The following is a 23,041-nucleotide window of genomic DNA, read 5'->3' as shown; positions in this document are numbered from 1 at the left end:
TAATGTTTATTTTTGAGATAGAACATGAGCAGAGGAGGGGCAGAGAGAGAGAGCGAGCAAGACATAAAATCTGAAGCAGGCTCCAGGATCTGAGCTGTCAGCACAGAGCCTGACGCAGGCTCGAACCCACTAACTGCAAGATCATGACCTGAGCTGAAGTTGGACGCTTAACCCACTGAGCCACCCAGGCACCCCAGATGTTTCTTGCTTTTTGAGGAGATAGGCCCATAGTGCTATCAGGTTCCCTCTTAGAATTGCTTTTGCTTGGGGCACCTGGGTGGCTCAGTTGTGGCTCAGGTCATGATCTCACGGTTTCTGAGATCAAGTTCCACGTCAGGCTCTGTGCTGACAGTAGAGCCTGCTTGGGGTTCTCTCTCTCCCTCTCTCTCTCTGCCCCTCCGCAGCTAGTGTTTTCTCTCTGTCTCAAAAATAAATAAAAACATTAAAAAAAAAATTGCTTTTGCTGCATTGTAAAGATTTGGACCACTGTGTTTTCATTTTCATTTGTCTCCAAGTATTTTTAAATTTCTTCTCTGATTTCTTGGTTGACCCATTTGGTAGCAACTATTTAGCCCTCATGTATTTGTGTTCTTTCCAGATTTGTTTTTAGTGTTTATTTATTTTGAGAGAGAAAGAATGCATGGGTGTGTGAGCTGGTAAGGGGCAAAGAGAGAGGAGAGAGAGAATCCCAATCATGTTCTACTCTTAGCACAGAGCCCAAAGCTGGGCTTGATCCGGGAACTGCAAGATCATGACCTGAGCCAAAACCAAAAGTCAAACACTTAACTGCTTAATCGACTGAGCCATCCAGGTGCCCCTCCAAGACTTTTTCTTGTGATTGATTTCCAGTTTCATACCATTGTGGTCAGAAAAGATGCATGATAGGACTTTAATTTTTTTAATTCGTTGAGAATTTTGAATTTGTTTTGTGGACTAATGTGATCTATTCTGGAGAATGTTCCATGTGCATTTGAAAAGAATGTATATTCTGTTTTGGATGGAATGCTCTGACTATATCTGTTAGATCCATCTAGTTCAATGTATCATTTAAAGTCACTGTTTCCTTGTTAATTTTCTTCTGGATGATCTATCCATTGATGTTAGGCAGTGTTAAAGTCTGCTACTATTGGGGCGCCTGGGTGACTCAGTCGGTTGAGTGTCCAATTTCGGCTCAGGTCATGATCTCACAGTTCGTGAGTTTGAGCCCCGCATCGGGCTCTGTGCTGACAGCTCAGAGCCTGGAGCCTGTTTCAGATTCTGTGTCTCCCTCTCTCTCTCTCTGCCCCTACCCCGCTCATGCTCTGTCTTAAAAATAAAACATTAAAAAAAAATTCTTTTTAATCTGCTACTATTATCGTATTACTATCGATTTCTTCCTTTGTGTCTCTTAACAGATGCTTTATGTATTTGGGTGCTACCATGTCGGGTACATAAATATTTACAGTTGTTATATCTTCTTACTGCTCCCTTAATTGTTACTAGGTTTTTGTTTGTTTGTTTTAAGGATTGTAAGCAATCTCTATCCCCATCATGGGCTCAAACTCATAACCCTGAGATCAAGAGTTGCATGCTCCACCAGCAGAGCCAGCCAGGTGCCCCTCCCTTTATTATTATATGGTGTCCTTCTTTGTCTCTTGTCACAGTATTTGTTTTAAAGTCTGTTTTATCCAATATAAATATTGCCATCCCTGCTTTCTTTTTTATTACACTTGCATATTTTTCCATCATTTCACTTTCAATCTGCAGGTGTCTTTAAGTCTGAAATGAGTCTCTTGTAGGCAGCATAGAGGTGGGTTTTTTTAATCCATTCAGTCACCCTATGTCTTTTTACATTTACATTCAAAATAACTATTGATAGATATATGCTTATTGATATTTTGTTTCTCATTTTAAGGTCTTCTTTTGTAATTCTTTTCTGTTCCTTTCTTCTCTTGCTCTCTTCCCTTGTGAATTGATGGTTTTCACTAATGATATTCTTGGATTCCTCTTTATTTTTTGCATATCTATTACAGATTTTTTATTTGTGATTACTAATAGGTTTATATATAACATCCCATGCAGGGGTACCTGGGTGGCTCAGTAGGTTAAGCAGCCGACTTCTACTCAGGTCATGATCTCGTAGTCTGTGAGTTCGAGCCCCACGTCGGACTCTGTGCTGGCAGCTCAGAGCCTGGAGCCTGCTTCAGATTCTGTGTCTCCCTCTCTCTCTGCTCCTCCCCCACTCGTGCTCTGTCTCGCTCTGTCTCTCAAAAATAAATAAATGTTAACATCCGATGTATATAGCAGTCTATGTGAACTTGATGGTCACTTAGATTTGAATCCATTTTTTTAAATTAATTATTTTTAAATTTACATCCAAGTTAGTTAGCATAGGGTGCAACAATGATTTCAGGAGATTTCTTAATGCCCCTTATCCACTTAGCCCATCCCCCCTCCCACAACCCCTCCAGCAACTCTCTGTTTATTCTCTATATTTAAGAGTCTCTTATGTTTTGTCCCCCTCCCTGTTTTTATATTCTTTTTGCTTCCCTTCCCTTATGTTCATGTTTTTGTATCTTAAATTCCTCATATGAGAGAAGTCATATATTTGTCTTTCTCTGACTGATTTTGTTTAGCATAATACCCTCCAGTTCCATCCACGTAGTTGCAAATGGCAAGATTTCATTCTTTTTTTTTTTCAACGTTTATTTTTTTATTTTTGGGACAGAGAGAGACAGAGCATGAACGGGGGAGGGACAGAGAGAGAGGGAGACACAGAATCGGAAACAGGCTCCAGGCTCCGAGCCGTCAGCCCAGAGCCCGACGCGGGGCTCGAACTCACGGACCGTGAGATCGTGACCTGGCTGAAGTCGGACGCTTAACCGACTGCGCCACCCAGGCGCCCCAAGATTTCATTCTTTTTGATTGCCAAGTAATACTCCAGTACGTGTGTGTGTGTGTGTGTGTGTGTGTGTGTATGTACATCTTCTTTATCCATTCATCTGTAGATATACATTTGGGCTCTTTCCATACTTTGGCTTTTGTCGATGGTGCTGCTATAAACATTGGGGTGCATGTGTCCCTTTGAAACAGCACACCTGTATCCCTTGGATAAATGCCGAGTAGTGCAATTGCTGGGTCCTAGGGTAGTTCTATTTTTAATTTTTTGAGAACCTCCATACTGTTTTCCAGAATGGCTGCACCAGTTTGCATTCCCACCAGCAGTGAAAAGATACCCTCTTTCTCTGCATCCTCACCAACATCTGTCCTTGCCTGAGTTGTTAATTTTAGCCATTCTGACAGGTGTGAGGTGGTATCTCATTATGGTTTTGATTTGTATTTCCCTGATGATGAGGGATGTTGAGCATTTTTTCATGTGTCCGTTAGCCATCTGGATGTCTTCTTTGGAGAAGTGTCTATTCCTGTCTTTTGCCCACTTCTTCAATGGATTATTTGTTTTTTGGGTGTGGAGTTTGATAACTTCTTTAAAGATTTTGGATTCTACCCCTTTATCTGATACGTCATTTGCAAATATCTTCTCCCATTCTGTCGGTTGACTTTTAGTTTTGCTGATTGTTTCCTTCGCTGTGCAGAAGATTTTTATTTTGATGAGGTCCCAATAGTTCATTTTTGCTTTTGTTTCCCTTGCCTCTGGAGATGTGTTAAGAAGTTGCTGCAGCTGAGGTCAGAGGTTTTTGCCTGCTTTCTCCTCGAGGGTTTTGATGGCTTCCTGTCTCACATTGAGGTCTTTCATCCATTTTGAGTTGACTTTTGTGTATGGTGTAAGAGAGTGGCCCAGGTTTATTCTTCTGCATGTCGCTGTCCAGTTTTCCCAGCACCATTTTGCTGAAGAGACTGTCTTTATTCCATTGGATATTCTTTCCTGTTTTATCAAAGATTAGTTGGCCATTTTTTGTGGGTCCATTTCTGGGTTCTCTATTCTGTTCCATTCATCCACGTGTCTGTTTTTGTGCCAGTACCACACTGTCTTGATGATTACAGCTTTGTAATACAGCTTAAAGTCCGGGAGTGTGATGCCTCCAGCTTTGGTTTTCTTTTTCAAGATTACTTGGGCTATATGGGGTCTTTTCTGGTTCCATACAAATTTTAGGACTGTTTGTTATAGCTCTGTGAAGGAATGCTGGTGTTATTTTGATAGGGATTGCTGAATCCATTTTAAGTGGACTTAATTTTTATCCTCCTTCAAAGTTTTATGTATATGTCATAATTTTTACCCTTTTATTTTTTTTTAAGTTTCTAAAAATTTTATTTGAGAAAGAGAGCATGGAACGGGCAGAGAGAGGGAGATAAAGAGAATCTCAAGCAGGCTCTACGTCATCAGTGTGGATCCCAATGCAGTATCAAACCCACACACTACAAGATCATGACCTGAGCCAAAGTCTGATACCCAACCAACTGAGCCACCCAAGCACCCCCACCCTTTTGTTTTTGAATCCCTTGACTTATTTTTCAAAATGTTTACTAGAGAGAGAGAGAGAGAGAGAGAGAGAGAACATCCAAGCTGGGGAGGGGCACAGAGGGAGAGAAAGACTCCCAAGCAGGCTCCAGGCGGTCAGTACAGAGCCCAACGCAGTACTTGATCCCGCAAACTGCAATATCATGATCCGAGCTGAAACCAAGTATAAGATGATCAACCTACTGAGTCACCCAGGTGCCCTTAAAAATGTGTTTCCATAACGAACTTTTCTAAATTCTATTTTATAGAGTTAAAAATTTCCTTTATTTCATCTTTGACCCTAATTTTTAAAATTTCAAGTAAAAAGAATAGATACATCCAAAAATTATATTTTTGCTTTTTTTAAAAAAATAGTTTCATTTTTATTTAATTTTTTAAAAGAGAGCAGTGGGGAGGGGGGGAGGGGGCAGAGGAAGAGAGAATCTTAAGCAGGCTCCACACTCAGCATGGAGCCCAAAGGACAGCTCAATCCCATGACCCTGAGATTATGACCTGACCTGAGCCAAATTCAAGAGGTGGACACTGAACCAACTGAGCCACTCAGGCACCCCAAGTTTCTATTTAAATTCTATTTAGTTAACATATAGCATAATGCTAGTTTCAGTAGAATTTAGTGATTCATCACTTACACAACAACCAGTGCTCATCACAAGTGTTCTCCTTAATACTCCTCACCAGTTTAACTTGCCCACTTTCCCTCTAGCAGCCTTGTTTGTTCTCTATAGTTAAGAGTCTGTTTTATGGTTTGCCTTTCTTTCTCCCCCACCTGCTTATGTTCATCTGTTTGATTTCTTAGATTCTACATATGAATGGAATCAATACGATAGCTTTCTCTGACTTATTTTGCTTAGCATAATACACTCTAGCTCCATCCAGATCATTGTACATGGCAAGATTTCATTCTTTTTTATGGTTAATATTCCATTTTGTGTGTGTGTGTGTGTGTGTGTGTGCGCGCGCGCGCGCACATGTGTGTATACACATACATACTACCTCTTCATTCATGAGTTGATGGACACTTGGGCTCCTTCCATAATTTGGCTGTTGTTGAAAATGCTTCTATAAACATTGGGGTGTATCTGTTCAAATCAGTATTTTTGTATCCTTTGGGTAAATACCTAGTAGTGCAATTACTGGATTATAGGGTAGTTCTATTTTTAACTAATCTCCATGCTTTTTTCCAGAGTGCCTGTACCAGTTGGCATTCCTACCAATAGTATAAGGGAGGGTTCCCCTTTCTCCACATCCTCACCAACATTTGTTGTTTACTGTGTTGTTGATCTTACCCATTCTGACAGGTGTGAGATGACCTCATTGTAGTTTTGATTTGTATTTCCCTGATTATGAGTGATGTTGAGCATCTTTTCGTGTGTCTATTTAGCCATCTGCATGTCTTTGGAAAAATGGTTATTGATGTCTTCTGCCCATTTCTTAACTGGATTATTTGTATTTTAGGTGTTAGTTGTATAAGGTCTTTATACATTTTGGATACTAACCCTTTATGGGAAATGTCATTTGCAAATATTTTTTCCAATTCTGAAGGTTGCCTTTTGGTTTTGTTGTTTACTTTGTTGCTCAGAAGCCTTTTATCTTGATGAAGTCCCAGTAATTCATTTTTGCTTTTGTTTCCCTTGCCTTTGGAGACATTATCTAGTAAGAAGTGGCTATGGTCAATGTCAAAGAGGTTGTTGTCTGTGTTCTCCTCTAGGATTTTGATGGTTTCCTGTGTCACATTTAGTTCTTTCATCCATTTTGAATTTATTTCTGCGTATGGTGTAAGAAAGTATTCCGATTTCATTCTTCTGCATGTTGCTGTCCAGTTTCCCAACACTATTCGTTGAAGAGACTTTCCATTGGATATTCTTTCCCACTTTGTCTAAGATTAGTTGGCCAAATAGTTGTGGGTCCATTTCTGGGTCTCCTATTCTGTACCATTGATCTGTGTCTGTTTTTGTGCCAGTACCATATTGACTTGATCAGCACAGTTTTGCAATAGAACTTGAAGTCCAGAATCGTGATATCAGCTTTGCTTTTCTTTTTCAAGATTGCTTTGACTATCTGGGGTCTTTTGTGGTTCCATACAAATACTAGGATTGTTCTAGTTCTGTGAAAAATGTTGGTGGTATTTTGATAAGGATTGCATTAAATGTGTAGATTGCTTTGGGTGGTATAAACATTTTATTATTTTTCTTCCAATCCATGAATATGGAATGTTTTTCCATTTCTTCGTGCCATCTTTCTTTCATAAGTGTTCTATAGGTTTTAGAGTACAGATCTTTGACCTCTTTTGGTGAGGTTTACTCCTAGGTATCTTACGGTTTTTGGTGCAATTGTAAATGGAATCGATTCCTTGATTTTTCTTTTTGCTGCTTAATTATTGGTGTATAGAAATGCAACAGATTTTTGTACGTTGATTTTGTATCCTGCAATGTTACTGAATTCATGCATCAGTTCTAGCAAATTTTTGGTGGAGTCTTTCAGGTTTTCTACATAAGTATCATGTCTTAATTTTGCTATTTTCTAAATTACATTGTAGTCAGAATTTGGTGTTGTATCAATTTTTTGAAAAATTTTAAGACTTGCTTTAGAGCCTATTTTTTTTTTTTTTCAATGTATGAAATTTATTGTCAAATTGGTTTCCATACAACACCCAGTGCTCATCCCAAAAGGTGCCCTCCTCAATACCCATCACCCACCCTCCCCTCCCTCCCACCCCCCATCAACCCTCAGTTCTCAGTTTTTAAGAGTCTCTTATGCTTTGGCTCTCTTCTCTAACCTCTTTTTTTTTTTTTTTCCCCTCCCCTCCCCCATGGGTTTCTGTTAAGTTTCTCAGGATCCACATAAGAGTGAAAACATATGATATCTGTCTTTCTCTGTATGGCTTATTTCACTTAGCATCACACTCTCAAGTTCCATCCACGTTGCTACAAAGGGCCATATTTCATTCTTTCTCATTGCCACGTAGTACTCCATTGTGTATATAAACCACAATTTCTTTATCCATTCATCATTTGATGGACATTTAGGCTCTTTCCGTAATTTGGCTATTGTTGAGAGTGCTGCTATAAACATTGGGGTACAAGTGCCCCTATGCATCAGTACTCCTGTATCCCTTGGGTAAATTCCTAGCAGTGCTATTGCTGGGTCATAGGGTAGATCTATTTGTAATTTTTTGAGGCACCTCCACACTGTTTTCCAGAGTGGCTGCACCACTTTGCATTCCCACCAACAGTGCAAGAGGGTTCCCGTTTCTCCACATCCTCACCAGCATCTATAGTCTCCTGATTGTTCATGTTAGCCACTCTGACCGGTGTGAGGTGGTATCTGAGTGTGGTTTTGATTTGTATTTCCCTGATGAGGAGCGACGTTGAGCATCTTTTCATGTGCCTGTTGGCCATCTGGATGTCTTCTTTAGAGAAGTGTCTACTCATGTTTTCTGCCCATTTCTTCACTGGGTTGTTTTTTGGGTGTGGAGTTTGGTGAGTTCTTTATAGATTTTGGATACTAGCCCTTTGTCCGATATGCCATTTGCAAATATTAGAGCCTAATTATTGCCAATTTTTATGAATTTTCCATATTAACTTGACAAAAAGGTGTATTGTTAGGGTGCAGAGACCTAGATGTTTATTAATATTATTAAGATGTGTTATTCAATACTCTACATCTTTGACTTGAGTTGAAATCTGTTTTAATGAAAGTGTGTCAATTTGATTTCTAAGGATTTTTGCTTTTATACTTTGAGGCTATTTTGGTATATACATACAGGTTTAGAATTGTGGCTTAACATTATTTGATATGTTCTTAAATTTTGTCTATTTTAATATTGATATAGCTATTCCAGATTTCCTTTGTTTAGGATCTTCCTGATCTATTTCATCTTTTTTTCCCCAACATTGTCTGACTTTGCTTTTGGTATGTGCCTTGTAATCAGGATATAGTTGGGTTTCAAAAAATCAAGTTTGACCCTTTTTATTTTAACTAGAGAACTCAAAAAATTTAGTTTTCTGGGTCTTCCATTCTCCCACACTCATTCTCAACACTGACTCCATATTTCCCCCCTCTACTTGGAGTTTATATTCTACATTAATAATAGTGCTATCACTATACTCCTACTAAACTCTTTTGGAGATCATTTTCATTTAGAGAAATGGATAAAGATAACATATATATTTTAATGTTTATTCTTGAGAAACAGAGAGCGAGAGAAAGCAACCATGAGCGGGGGAGGGACAGAGAGATGGAGAGAGAGAGAATCCCAAGAAGCTCTGTGCTGTCAGTGCAGAGCCCAATGCAGGGCTCGAACTCCTGAACTATGAGATCATGACCTGAGCCAAAATCAAGAGTCAAGACGCTTGACAGATTTGAGCCATCTAGGTGCCCCTATATATATATATATATATATATATATATATATATTTTTTTTTTTTTTTTTTTTTTTTTTAATTATTACTTTTTAAAATGTTTATTCTTGACAGAGAGAGTGTGAGCTGGGCAGGGGCAGAGAGGGAGACAGACACAGAATCTGAAGCAGACTCCAGGCTCCTCTGAGGTGTCAGCACAGAGCCTGATGTGGGGCTTAAACACATGAACCATGAGATCACGACCTGAGCCAAAGCTAGACGCTTAACAGACTGAACCACCCAGGTGCCTCTGTATTTTGGTTTTTAAAAGATTCTTCTTAGCTATAGAATATTCTACAGTTAAAAATTTTTTTTAAACATTTATTCAATTTTGAGAGAGACTGGGGGAGGGGCAGAGAGAGAGGGAGACTCAGAACCCAAAGCAGGCTCCAGGCTCTGAGCTGTCAGCACAGAGGCTGACGTGGGGCTCATACCCATGGAACGCGAGATCATGACCTGAGCTGAAGTCGGACACTTAAGTCAACTGAGCCACCCAGGTGCCCCTGGAATATTCTACAGTTTTAGCATACAATCCATACTTCAATACATTAACCCAAACTACCTACTGAAATCATGTTTAGAAAGAAAAAATGGCTTTTCTATGGTCTAAAAGATACAGCCTACTAGTTCAATTTTTCTTCTGAAAATAAGCCTTATACAAAGAACATTATACTTAAATTACCTCAACACAACTGTTTATCACAGGTCAAGAGGTTTTATTAGGTGTCAAAAAAGCAGAACTTTCATTTAAAGTGTACCACAGTAAACCAATTTGTTTCTGTTTAAAATGGAAAGTTTATTTGCTCAGTACACCAAATAGGATGCAAGCACTGTCATGACAAATATACAGAAATATGCAGATCAACATAAAACAGTAATTTAGTTTAAATGAAGGGAAACCTTTTTAAATGTTATGACAACGTACTCCCAAGAATCTTTTCTTCAGTTAATTTAACTATACATTTCAATAAAATAAAGGGTAATGGATTAAGTGGAAGTTAGCTTGCGAATTTTTCTTAAAAATAAAACCCAACTCTATCAATCCATGCCAGTTAAACACTAGAACTAAAATTTCCAAGTAAGTGCAAAAGGAGATGAAGGAGTTAGTTACCTTTTTTGCTTCAACAGTCCAGAGGAAAATGGTTACTACAAATACAGCAGGCAAACTGTTAAGACTGACCGATCTAGAACATAGTGTTGTACTAAGTTTCAGTCTCAAATTGTGCTAAATGCTCATTAGTATGGCACATTTTGGTCCATGATATGGTTTTAATGCCAAGACAGATCCCAATTTGTTACAGAAACACATAGATTACTGTTGCTTTTTTTTTGTTTTGTTTTTAAATATATATATTTTAAAAAGCCAGGTATACTTCCACATACAAAGGCAGGTTTTTCCCAGGAGGAATTTACAGGAAGTAGTCTGGGGTGCGCCGGGTAACATGAGGCTCTCCACGACGAGGTGCTGGGTCAAACTGAAGGCTATATGTGGCAAAAAAGAAAGCAAATAAAGGACTTGAAATTGCAAGCAAGTTAATAAAGAAGACACTGTGGTAGAGCAGTGCTGTTTCCCATTTTTACTATGTTGTTTACAACTATTCCGATTTTCTAATTGAGTCAATTTTGGCAGTTTGTCTTTCTAGGAATTTGTCACCATACAGTTACTCACTGTATTCTAATTCTTTTTATTTCAGTAGGGTCTTGCAGTGATTTTTGGTAATGTGAATCTTTACTCATTTTTGGTTGGCCTGTCAAGGCTTTTTAAATTTTGTTGGAAAGAACTTCTGGTTTTGACTTTTTTCTATTTGTCTACTATTTCATTTTACTTCCTTCCAAATGCTTGCAGTGGATTTAGTCTGCTCTTCTTTTTCTAGGGTCTGTAAAGTATAGTTAGGTTACTGACTTGAGATCTTTCTAAAAATCTGATTTTTAATATAGGCATTTACAGTTATTTATTTCCCTGCAAATACTGCTTTCATCAAATCCCATGAGTTTTGGCACATTTGGGTAGAATGTTCCATACATGTTAAAGTCTCCAACTACTGTTGAACTTACCTCTTTCAGTTCTGTTCGTTTTGCTCCATAATTAAGTGCATTTGTTTATAACTGGTATATGTTCCTAATGGTTTGACTCTCATCATTGTGAAATGTCTTCGTGTAACAATTTTTATTTTGAAATCTATTTTTGTCTGATACTAGTATAACGAGGTCAGCAGTCATGTGGTTGCTGTTAGCAATGGTATATCTTTTTTTACCTATTTTCAACCTATTTGTTTTTAATCTAAATTATGTTTCCCGTAGACATCATAAAAGCTGGATCTTTAAAAAAACAATCTTGATAATTTTTGTCTTTTGAGTGCATTACTCAAACCACTCATTCACATTTAATACTGATATGACTGGATTTATACCTGCCACTTTTTGTCTTGTTTCTTGGTTCCTACTTTAACTGCTTTTTTATTAAAAGCATATTTTGGGGTGCTTGGGTGGGTCAGTTAGTTAAGCATTGGACTCTTGATTTCAGCTTGGGTCATGATCTCAAGGTTCCTGAGAACAAGGCCCATGTCAGGCTCTGGGCTGACAGCGCAGAGGCTCCTTGGGGTTCTCCCTCTCTGTGCCCCTCCCCTGCGCTATCTAAATAAATGAACATTAAAAAAAATAATAAAAGCATTATTTTCTAGTGTGCCATTTAAATTCCTTTAATAACTTTAGCTATTTTTCCTAAATTATTTTGTTATTGGTTGCTCTAGATCTTAACCATACATCACTTAACTTATGGAATTCTACTTAAGATTCATAAATTCTAGTGATTTAAGAGACATTTCTACTATATAGTAAGCTCCTTTCCATTTCCTTTTTTTGCTACTGATGTTATGTTACAATCTCCAAAATGCATTATCATAATTACTATTTCATATAATCTCATGCCCTTAGAGAAGCTGAGGAGAGTGTGTAGATTGTTAACCTTCTCATTTTTTAAAATATTAATTTATTTTTGAGAGAGAGAGAAAGAGTGTGAGCAGGGGAGGAGCAGAGAGAGACACAAAATCTGAAGCAGGCTCCAGGCTCCGAGCTGTCAGCACAGAGTTCGATGTGGGGCTCAAACTCACAAACCGCGAGATCATGACCTGAGCCGAAGTTGGATGCTTAACGGAGACTGAGCCACCCAAGTGCTCCCAAAGTTTATTTTTTAAGAGAGTGTGAGTGGGGAGTGGCAGAGAGAGAGAGGGGTAGAGAGGATCCAAAGCAGGCTCTGCGTTGACAGCACAGAACCTGATGTGGGGCTTGAACTTAGGAACCACAAGATCATGACCTGAACCAAAGTTAGACGCTTAACGGACTGAGCCACCCAGGAGCCAACCTTCTCATTTTTTATTCATATTCTTCCTTTAGACTGAAGTTATCATCAATTAAGAAACACACATGACAGTAATTGCAAATAACAGTATAATTTCATCTTCATAACTGATTTAAAAACCAGCTGCATGTGGGTACAAAAAATACAGATGTATTTGTAGTACAGTTGAACTTTTAAGAAATGTGAAACACAAAAGGGCTAAGAAGAGCCTTTCCTGGCTTCCTTGGATCACAGTCAACACTGGGAGACAAGAAGACTATGCATATATATTAACTATACCTACAACAGGAATAATTAGTGTAGCATTTGGGGGCATTCTTTTTTTTTTTTTTTTTTAACCACTTGAGAGTGAGCGCATATGTGTGTGAGCTGAGAAGGGGGGCAGAAAGAGGAGAGAGAAAATCCCAAGTAGGCTCTGTGCTGTCAGCGCAGGGCTCAATCCCACAAACATGAGACCATGACTTGAGCTGAAATCAAGAGTTGGACAATCAACCAACTGAACCACTTAGCTGCCCTTGGGGCATTCTTGAAAACATTCTCAAGCCACACACAGACTGTGTTGGGTCAAACAGTTTATCCCCAAAATTCATATTCATTTAGAACCTCACAACGTGACACTATTTGGAAATCAGGTCTTTGCAGATGTTATCAGATAAGATGAGGTTATACTTGATTAGGTTGAGCCCTAAATTCAATCTGATGGTATCCTCAGAAGGAACACACAGAGGAGAGTGCCACGTGAAGACAGAGACAAAGACTGGAGAGATGCATCTACAAACCAAGGATTGCAGGAGCCAGGAGAAGCTAGGGAGAGGCAAGAAAGGATTCTTTACAGGGAACATCACCATGCCAACCCCCTGATTGCAAACTTTTAGCCTCCACATATGTGAGAATAAATTCCGTTCAGGAACCCGCTTGGTGGTAATTTGTTACAGGAGCCCTAGGAAACTAATCAACAAAAGGGTATAACCCTCAATGGTACTAGGGGCTTAAACACAATCTCTAATCAATTACTGGCTAATAAACAAGTTCCTCTGACCCAGAAGTAACTCCTAGGAAGCCAGGCTTAAAATCCCAAACACATACATCTCTGACAGTCTGGAAAACTACACTTTATGTCATCCTTAAGCTTGTGCCCTCTCAGGACTAATTACACACACACACACACACACACACACACACTCAACATACTGGTGCTTTGTTGAACTGTGAGCTAAAATGTAAATTCTTTCGACTGTGAGAGCAACTTCTAAGCCACATACATTTCCAGCCATCTTACTAGTTTAGGGTGGGCCCTAAAATTTCACTGACCAAGGAGGCTTCAGCACAACCTCTGACCAATAGCTAGCCTGTGCCTACAGAGAGGGGACTTCTAAATAACTTTGTTGTGTAGTTTAACAGAGGCTAAAAGATTAAAACCAGATAAAAATATGAGCAGGGTCCAGAGCGGAGTGATTGTGGAGTAGTTTCTGTACAAGGGATCTGGAAAGAGGAAGGGAACACACTATGGCTCAAATCCCACAGATTGTGGCTGTTATTACTGAGATTTAGATTTTTTAGAATGTTTCTCTATAGGTTGCATGCATTTAGGACAATATTCAAAAGCATGTAATAATTGTTTAAAATCACTTTTTCTAGTTAAATGGTTGTCTCTGTTGGGGAGAGGGTTTGCCAAGTTCCTTACTCCACTATTTGAGAAGCAGAAATCCTCTTTTTTTTTTTTTTAGAGTTTATTTGAGAGAGCGAGCAAGCAAGCATGTGCAAGCAGAGGAGTGGCAGGGAGAGAGACAGAATCCCAAGCTGGCAGCGCAGAGCCTGACGCGAGGCTCAATCCAAAGAACTGTGAGATCATGACCTAAGCCAAATCAAGAGTTATAAGTTTGACTGGGAGACACCCAGGAGCACCAGAAATCCTATATCTACATTTAAAGTTTTCCTTCTAAAAGCAATTATATACAATTTAAAAATTGTCTTTAACATCAAGTTACTTACAAGGAGTATTTTAAAGTGTCATCTAATTCCATGATAGCAGCCTGGTTCCCACAACGATAACAGTAATTGGGTGCGCTGAAAATGGTAACCACATTCCGATCATGACACCAATTGTATCCCTGCAGCATTAAAAAAGGCAACACAAAATATTTCATTATAAAATTATAATATTGACGCAGGTAAGTTTAGAAAACTAAATTCAAAAATTATAAATGTTCTTGGAGGAAACGTAGTCTTCTCTGCTACCTTATATGGTATCCATCCTTAACACTGTGCACCTGCACTGAATACTCAACTGTTGGGCACAGGGTTCTGTGACACGGAGGCTCAGTAATGGTGCTGTTCTACTTAGATCTATGCTTCAGCTCTTGGCTACGATGTGTATTAAAATTTCTCCCACAATGATGGAAGATTTCACATAACTTCCTTATAAATTGTATCAACTTTTGCTTTATATGTTTAGAATCTGTTTATTACTAGGTAAACAAAAACCTAGAATTATTTCTTCCCTAGATCACTAGGCCAGTTTTTATCAATAATGACCTCTTTTTATTTCAAAATATACCTTTTATCTTAGAGCTTATTTGATTCACATTATTAGTTGACTTTGGATAACTAATTGATATGCCAACATACTATTTTCCCTCTCTTTCTAGGCTGCACTGTCCTGTTTTACTTCTTAAGTTTTACTCTCTATTTTTTCATTATGTTTTAGATTCATCCCAAGTTAACAGCTGAATTTTGATTATCTACTTCAGACTTTAAGTATTTTAGGGAAATAAAAATTTTCATCCATTCACATCTCTTATGATTACTGATAGAATTAGGTTTATCTTTTACTGTATGAATTTATAGTCCTTATTAACCATATTCTCACTCCTCCTGCCTCAATTGGGTTGAAGTTTTCTCTAATATCTTTATATTTTTTATTATTATTTTTTGTAATGTTTATTATTTTTGAGACAGAAAGAGAGCAAGCAGGGAAGGGGCAGAGAGAGAGGGAGACACAGAATCGGAAGCAGGCTCCAGGCTCTGAGCTGTCAGCACAGAGCCCAATGTGGGGCTTGAACCCACGAACTGTGAGATTATGACCTGAGCTATAGTCGGCTGCCCAACCGACTGAGCCACCCAGAGGCCCCTTTCTCTAACATCTTGAAGCTACTCCCTACTGGTTTGAAAAGATAAAACTCTATTTCTATTCCTTTAGTATTTATAAAACAGTAACATCATGGTAGAGAAATCTGGTGGCCACTACCTTAACTGATTTAAGCAGATACCACCAACAAACTATAGGGTAAACAGATTCCATGACTTAAATATGATGCACTGAGAAGCATATCACATTATTCTGCAATATGCCTGCCAAAAATGCATATCCTGAATCATAAGGAAACATCAGTCTACAAAATAAAACTGCTTGTAGTCTTCAAAAATGTAAAGATTATGCACAACAGAGAATCTGAGGAATTATTTCTACATCAAAGGAGTCCAAACAGCATGATCCTGGATTATACATAATTACATACATAATTAAATTTTCCTATCAAGAACATTAGTGGTATACTGAAAAACTCAAATGAAGTGTTTAGATTAGATCATAGTAATAATGCAAATTTCTGGACTGCAGGAACTATACTGTCATAATATAAGAGAAAAACCTTTATTTTTGCAAAATATACATGGAAATTTGGAGATAAAGGAGTACCATGTCTTCAATTGGCATTCAAGTAAGTTTAAAAGAAAGTAATGTGTGCATGGAGGAAGGGAAGCTGGAGGGTAGAGATAGAATGATAAAGCAAAGATGAAAATATGTGAAAATTTTTGTATTTGCAGAATCTGAGTGTAGGATACAAGGAAATTTTTTGGTAATATTTTTGCAACTTTTCTCTGGCCAACTAGTACTACCTGCTAAAACCAGCCAAATATTTTCTTCATTAATTTAGGTAATAGGGAGGACTATTTCATGAAGCCTTATTATAGAGATATAGATTTATTTGAAATAAAGATCATCCTACAGGAAAAGGACATACCTCCATTACAAGTTGGTGAGCTCGAGAAACCAGTGTGAGACCGTTGGCATGGTTAAATGTTTCAGAAATGTCTTGTCCAAATGTGTAGCCAGCACCACGTGGTGAAATACCCCACCCACCACGATCATCTGGATCTGACCACAACAGATCACACATTGGGCCCTAGCCAAGAAAAGTAAGTACATGTCATAAATTATTGACAGTTAAGTTTAACTCTTTTAGCTTTACTACAGTATGGTTGTATTTATTTTTAAAATTAAAACTAAAATTACCTCATGTGGAACTTCTTGTAAACGATCCAAGGCTCTTATATGATCCAGTGTATCTATGGATGGAGAGAGGCCACCATGAAGGCAGAATATCTGTTTATGAATTAAAAAAAAGAGAGAGAGAGAAAAAAAGAGTGTTTTGTTAAATGCTGAAAGTTAAGAGTCAATAATGGTTATTATAAATGTCAATCCTAATAGCTCTTCTTTTCAAAAGTTTAATAATACTTGGAAAGTTTATAAAATACAGTGGAAAAGGAAACAAAAATCACATCATCAGAGACAGTTGATACTTTGAAATATTTCTTCTTGGGGTGCCTGGGTGGCTTAGCTGGTTAAGCATCTGACCTGGTTTCGCCTCAGGTCATGATCTCACGGTTCTTGAAATTGAGCCTGAGTCAGCCTACATTCTGACAGCGTAGAGCCTATTTAGGATTGTTTCTCTTCCTCTCTCTGCTCCTCCCAACTCACGTGCACGCCACCTCTCTCAAATAAACTTAAAAAAAATTTTTTCCCCTTATATTCCTAAATATTTTGTATACGGTTTTTTTTTTCCCTTCTCTAGCGGATGTGAGTTCCATTCTTGTGATTCATCATTACATTTTCTGACATATAAAATTTTTTCTCATATACCAAAGACTATCAATTCCTGCTCCATTTTTCAGCTTTCTTAAGAGTTCTCTAGTACATAATCGTGTTAGCAAAAATATTTGTTAATTTCTTCTCAATGTTTATTCCTTTTAATTCTTTTTATTGATCAGTGCACTGGTTAGAACTTCCGAAACAAAACCGAGAAATACAAATTTGGGGGGGTGGGTGGGTAAAATATCTATTCCCAGACCCATCCTCAAACTTCTAGGGAAGTTTTAAGAGGGCATTTTTCTCCTGATTTTGATGAGATTTCTGATGTTTTGCTGATTAAGTATAGTCAATGTAAGTTTCTTTATTCAATTAGTATTATTTTATTTTACTACTTAAATGAGTTTTATTTTTTGGTGCTTGCCATGTCTGGTTTGGTATTGAGGTTATACTAGCCTCAAAGAATGAATTTTGAAGCTCTCCATCTTTGCCTAACCTCTGGAACACAGATGCACCTTAAAGGTTTGGCAGAAATTTGCCTATAAAACTATCTAGACCTGGTTACTTTTCCAATTCCTTCTAAGTTTGGTAGTCTATTTACACTGGCCTAATTTCCTTAAAAACTAATTTGCCAAAATAAATTTCATGTATTTTTTCAAGTTCAATAGAATAAATCTGTACCCTATGTTATTGTGATTGTAAGTAAGCACATTCACATTGATAGTAATGCCTTCTCATTCCTAGTGGTTTTTTGGTACCAATTTCTGCTTTTATCTTTATTTCTTAAATGTTTATTTATTTTGAGAGAGAGGGAGAGAATCCCAAGCAGGCTCCGTGCTGTCAGCACAGAGACTGACTTGGGGATCGATCCCATGAACCATAAGATATGACCTGAGCCAAAATCAAGAATGCATGTATGAGCTGGGGAGGGGGCAGAGGGGGAGAGAGGGAATTTTAAGGAGACTCCACAGTCAGCATGGAGCCCAACTAAAGGCTTAATCCCACGACCCTGGGATCATGACCTGAGCCTGATCCTAAACTAAGAGTCAGATGCTCAACCAGCTGAGCTACTCAAGTGCCTGAAAGCATGCCCTTCTTAGTGAGAAGGTCTAATACACAATATTACTTCTTGCAATTACCATGAAAACAGGAATAAAAAGTTAACGGTAGTCAGCAAACTGTGTATGTGTGGAGCTAGTTTTAAAAAACAGCTTTGCTTTACTAGTATTGCACATCAGGGTCTTAAGCATTTATTTATGGTATTTATCTATAATAAAAAAAGCATACTGGCAAATACTTTGGCCAAAATATTTATACATCTGAGAACAACAGGGAAATCTTCTGGTTACAATGTGCATAAAACTTACCCCAATTCCATATTCTGAAATTTTAATTATAAGGAAAAGCAGAAAAAGCTAAGGAGATGTGGGTAGGATGTCACATGTAAATCTAAACCCTAAATTACTATCAGAAAATCTTTTTTTTTTTTTTTTTTTTTAATGTTTTTTTAAATTTATTTTTGGGACAGAGAGAGACAGAGCATGAACGGGGGAGGGACAGAGAGAGAGGGAGACACAGAATCGGAAACAGGCTCCAGGCTCCGAGCCATCAGCCCAGAGCCTGACGCGGGGCTCGAACTCACGGACCGCGAGATCGTGACCTGGCTGAAGTCGGACGCTTAACCGACTGCGCCACCCAGGCGCCCCTACTATCAGAAAATCTTAAAAAAACAAAACAAAAAAACAAAAACACAGCTTTTCTTTTATTCCCCCCTCCCCCCACCATATAAGCACATACACACCTGTCCATCTACTAAAGCTGTAAGTGGAAGATAATCAAATAGATCTGTAAAATATTTCCAAACATTGGCATTTCCATACTTTCGTAGACATTCATCATAAAAGCCATATACTTGGGTAATTTGTCGGCTTTCATGGTTTCCTCTCAATATTGTAATGCGCTCTGGATAACGCACCTGGAGGAAAAGCAAAAAAAATTCATGAAATAAAGCATATTGTTACTAGTGTTAATCTTAAGCAAATTTCTGACCTATTTCTTTAAATGGCTCTTTTGTTTGCTATTACATTAAATGCTAATTCTTTTTCAGAGTTAAACATCTTCTCATTCTTTGACTGACCTTTGAAATATTTATGGTCCTTCTTCATTACTATTTATACCACCTTCATTGGAATCTTATTAAGTGACATTACTGTTAATAAAATTATATATTATGCTTGGTATTTAATGCCTTCTTCATCCTCAAATAATTACTAGTCTTCTAGGTCTTTCCAGACACTATGATATCTTACTGCTAAATGGATACCAAAGGTCAAAGATTTGAACCCAAGACAAACTACTCTATACAGCAACTTGTCTCTCTCCTTTCAATTTTTATTTCCCACGGAAAGACTGTATTTGCTAACAAAAACACAAAAATAGGCCCTTCCCAAATCTGGGCAAGATTTCAAATGTATTTAGTCTCCTCTTCATAAAAATACACAGAGACACACCTTATAAGCATACTATTTAGTTAGGAGTGTGTCTGATAAGAAGTATGAAAAAGCATCAGATTCTGTAAAGCAAATTAACCAAAAAGCTGCATATGCATACTTCAATTTATACGTATTTATTAACTAACCATTATGTGTCCAACATTAAGCTCAGTGTTTAAAAGCAGGTGCCAGGTCCACATAAATGCAATATGTGACTTACGCTGTTTAGGGACTAATCTTACGAAGGAGCTATGAGACGTAAATACTTCAAGGCAATAAGCCACTATGGTAATATAAATTAGGAGTGGAAGAGTAATTTTCCTAGTACTTAAGAGTAGAAGGAACAAGGCTAAAAAAATGGCTGGAGGTTTCAAGAAAAATGTAGGACTTAAGCTGACTCTTGGCAGAAGGGGGTAAGAAATCAGAGTCATCTTGTGGGAAAATCTAATAAGGAAATAATGAAGATGGGCCGAGTGTTTTGAAACTCTCTGATTTGAAATAGAGTTTATGCTACCAACTACTAGCAAGCAAATTCAAGCTAGACTATAGAAGGCCAGCCAAAGGGTTTGATTCTGTAGGCAATGTGGAATCTCTGAAGAGTTTGGGGACAAAAAAGTAACAAGACGAAGTGTTAAATAACAGATTTAATCTCAAAGCATATGCAAGCAAGGCACATTTGGAGAGGTCAGAAACATTAGATACCACACTTACACTAGCTGAAGCTATGAAGTGATGAAGATATGTATTGTGTGACAGAAAAAAAGACACAGGAATAACAGACTTCTCAAGGCAAGAATTAAAACAAACTTATACTACCTATGAGGGATACCTGACTAAAAAAAAAAAAGGTCCTAAGACTTCAGCTGCGAATTACCAAAGGGAAATGATTTACCAGGAGTAGGCAGGACAAGTTAAATGTTAACATTTTCATTTTTCTCTTTTTTACAAGATGTAAAATCAACGGTTATATTTTAAGGGGCTATAAATTGAATGGATCGTAAAATAGAACAGATGCTATGCAATACTGTCATGCTCATCTTTTGCTGGTTTGAGGCTTGAAAACAAAATTGAATTTCATTAATCATACCTTTAATGCCACAAGAAGAGTCACAGTCTCCACTGAGTAATAGCCCCTGTCTACATAGTCGCCCATGAATAGATAGTTTGTATCTGGTGATTTTCCACCAATTCTAAAGAGTTCCATAAGATCATGGAATTGACCATGCACATCTCCACACACGGTAACAGGACAACGAACCTCTTGCACATTTGATTCTTTTGTTAAAATTTCCTTAGCCTGTTAAAAGAAAATATGGAGAAAAAGATACCTTAGAAAACCATAAAACTAAAACCACAATGAGACACCACACTACGTATACTAGGATAGCTAAATTTCAAAGGTAACAACTGTCTCTGAGGATGCAGAGAAATTGGAACTCTGGCACACTGTTAGTGGGAATGTAAAATGGCACAGCTGCCGTGGAAAAGTCTGGCAGTTCCTCAAAACGTTAAACATAGAATTACCATGTGATCCAGCAATTCTGTTCCTAGACATATACTTAAGAGAAACGAAAACTTAAGTTTACACATGTTCATAGCAGCTTTATTCATAACAGCCAAAAAGTGGAAACTACTCAAATGTCCAGTAAATGATTAGGGGATAAATAAAATATGGTATTGCTCATTTGATGGAGTATCATTCAGCAATAAAAAGTACTGATACAGGCTGTAACTCTGAACATGTTAAGTGCAAGAAGTCACAAATGGGCATATGTTGTATGACTCTATTTACATGAAATATTCACAACAGGCAAATATACAGAGACAAAGATTAATGGTTGCCTAAGGCTGAAGGATTAGGGGATAAAAGCTAAGAGGTACAGTGTTCCTTTTGTGGGCAATGAAAATGTACTAGTATTGTTCTAATATTGTGGTAATATTTAGTATATCTGCAACATACTAAAAGTCAGTGAGCTGTATATTCTGAATGCACTGTATTTATTAGAAATATATCAATAGGAATTCCATCTCAAGAAATCTTTCATTTAAAAAAATAATCTTATTTGCATTTTTTAAAAGGTCAATACAGAAAAGTTACAAATCAATTATTCAAATGTTTTGTACTTCTTACACCAACTCATAGGCTAACATTCAACTTCCTTATTCCAACTATTTTACATTTGAGTCAAATTAAAACATAGCATTAGTCAGGGCTCCTGGATGGCTCAGTCGGTTAAGTGGCCGACTTCAGCTCAGGTCATGATTTCACGGTTCAGGAGTTCAAGCCCCGTGTCAGACACTACACTGACAGCTCGGAGCCTGGAGACTGCTTCGGATTCTGTGTCTCCCTCTGTTCCTCTCCCCTTCTTGCACTCCTGTCTCTCTCTCTCTCAAAAATAAATAAAGATTAAAAAAAACAAAAACACAGCATTAGAAGGCCTTGAAGGACAGGATTTATGTGTAAACAATGGCAAAATACGTACACAGGCTAAATTAAAGTTCATTAAGTCTCATCTACCCAGCAACTTTGCCTAATAGAAAAAGAGCCCAGAAACAGAGAAAATTAAAAAGGCCTCTTAAAGTAATAAAACAGATATGATAAAAGTTTATGTACCTCCCTACCAACCTGCCAGAAGTCTCTTAGGCCTTCTTTTAGGCCTAGTTACTTAATTATGTGCAAAATTTTAATAAGCTATTTATAGTTTCCAGATCTATGGTAGATGAGGAACAGAAAACCATGAAGAATAAGAGGGAAGAAATGGACCAACGAAGACATACAAAGTAAGGCGAAGGTAGAGAAAATGACATGGCAACAAAAGTCAAACACTAAGGATGAAGCTTACAGTAGGACCTGGTAGAGGAGAGCTTAAGACTGTAGGAGAGTAGAATTTTAGGGACAGACATCTCTCTGCCTTGGCAGACGTGATCATCTGGAGAGCATTTAAAAACATGAATTTTCAATGTCTATACAGAAGTTTCTGCTGCTCTGCATCTCTGTCAACGCTTTAACATTCTTGCCAATGGGTCAGAAATAGTCTCTTTTAATTTGCAACTCTAACAGGTACACTTCTTTTAAAGTAGCTTTTTATGTTTACTGGTCATTGGATTTTTTTTTTTTTTTTTGGTGAAATACTTACAAAATTAGCCTAATTTTCTATTTGGTTGTTTATATTTTCCCTATAGAGTTGTACCAATTTTTTTTTTAAATTATGAATATTCACCTTTTATTGGTTTTACGCATTTTAAATATTTTCTCTCAATCTGGGGCTGGTGTTTTTATTTTGCTTCTAGTGTCACTAGTTAAGTTTCTTTTATTGTTTCAAAGACAGCCAAATCTATTTCTTTTCCTCCTTTATAGTTTCTGGTGCTTGGGTCTTGTTTTAGAAATTGTTCTCCACAAGTCCAAAAAGGCACTCCTGTATTTTTTTTTTTTTAAGTAGGCTCCCCACCCAGCACGGAGCCCAACGC

At 37.7% G+C, this 23,041-nt stretch overlaps 1 protein-coding gene across 1 annotated transcript in view; it reads right to left on the bottom strand.

Annotated features, from left to right (window-relative positions):
• Positions 1-9,551: 9,551 nt before the first annotated feature.
• Positions 9,552-23,041, bottom strand: part of PPP2CB (protein phosphatase 2 catalytic subunit beta) — a 34,385-nt gene continuing 20,895 nt past the window's right edge. The window contains exons 2-7 of the mRNA XM_060653167.3: positions 20,661-20,870; positions 18,883-19,056; positions 16,509-16,598; positions 16,237-16,398; positions 14,207-14,325; positions 9,552-10,338 (exon numbers count right to left, since the gene is read on the bottom strand). Coding sequence (XP_060509150.1) covers positions 10,266-10,338; positions 14,207-14,325; positions 16,237-16,398; positions 16,509-16,598; positions 18,883-19,056; positions 20,661-20,870 — 828 coding nt within the window. The 3' untranslated portion in view covers positions 9,552-10,265. The remainder of the gene's footprint in view (positions 10,339-14,206; positions 14,326-16,236; positions 16,399-16,508; positions 16,599-18,882; positions 19,057-20,660; positions 20,871-23,041) is intronic.

This window comes from Panthera onca, chromosome B1 (genome assembly GCF_046562875.1).
Source record: "Panthera onca isolate mPanOnc1 chromosome B1, mPanOnc1 haplotype 2, whole genome shotgun sequence".
NCBI classification, from domain to species: domain Eukaryota; kingdom Metazoa; phylum Chordata; class Mammalia; order Carnivora; family Felidae; genus Panthera; species Panthera onca.
This window is presented reverse-complemented; position numbering and strand designations above follow the sequence as displayed.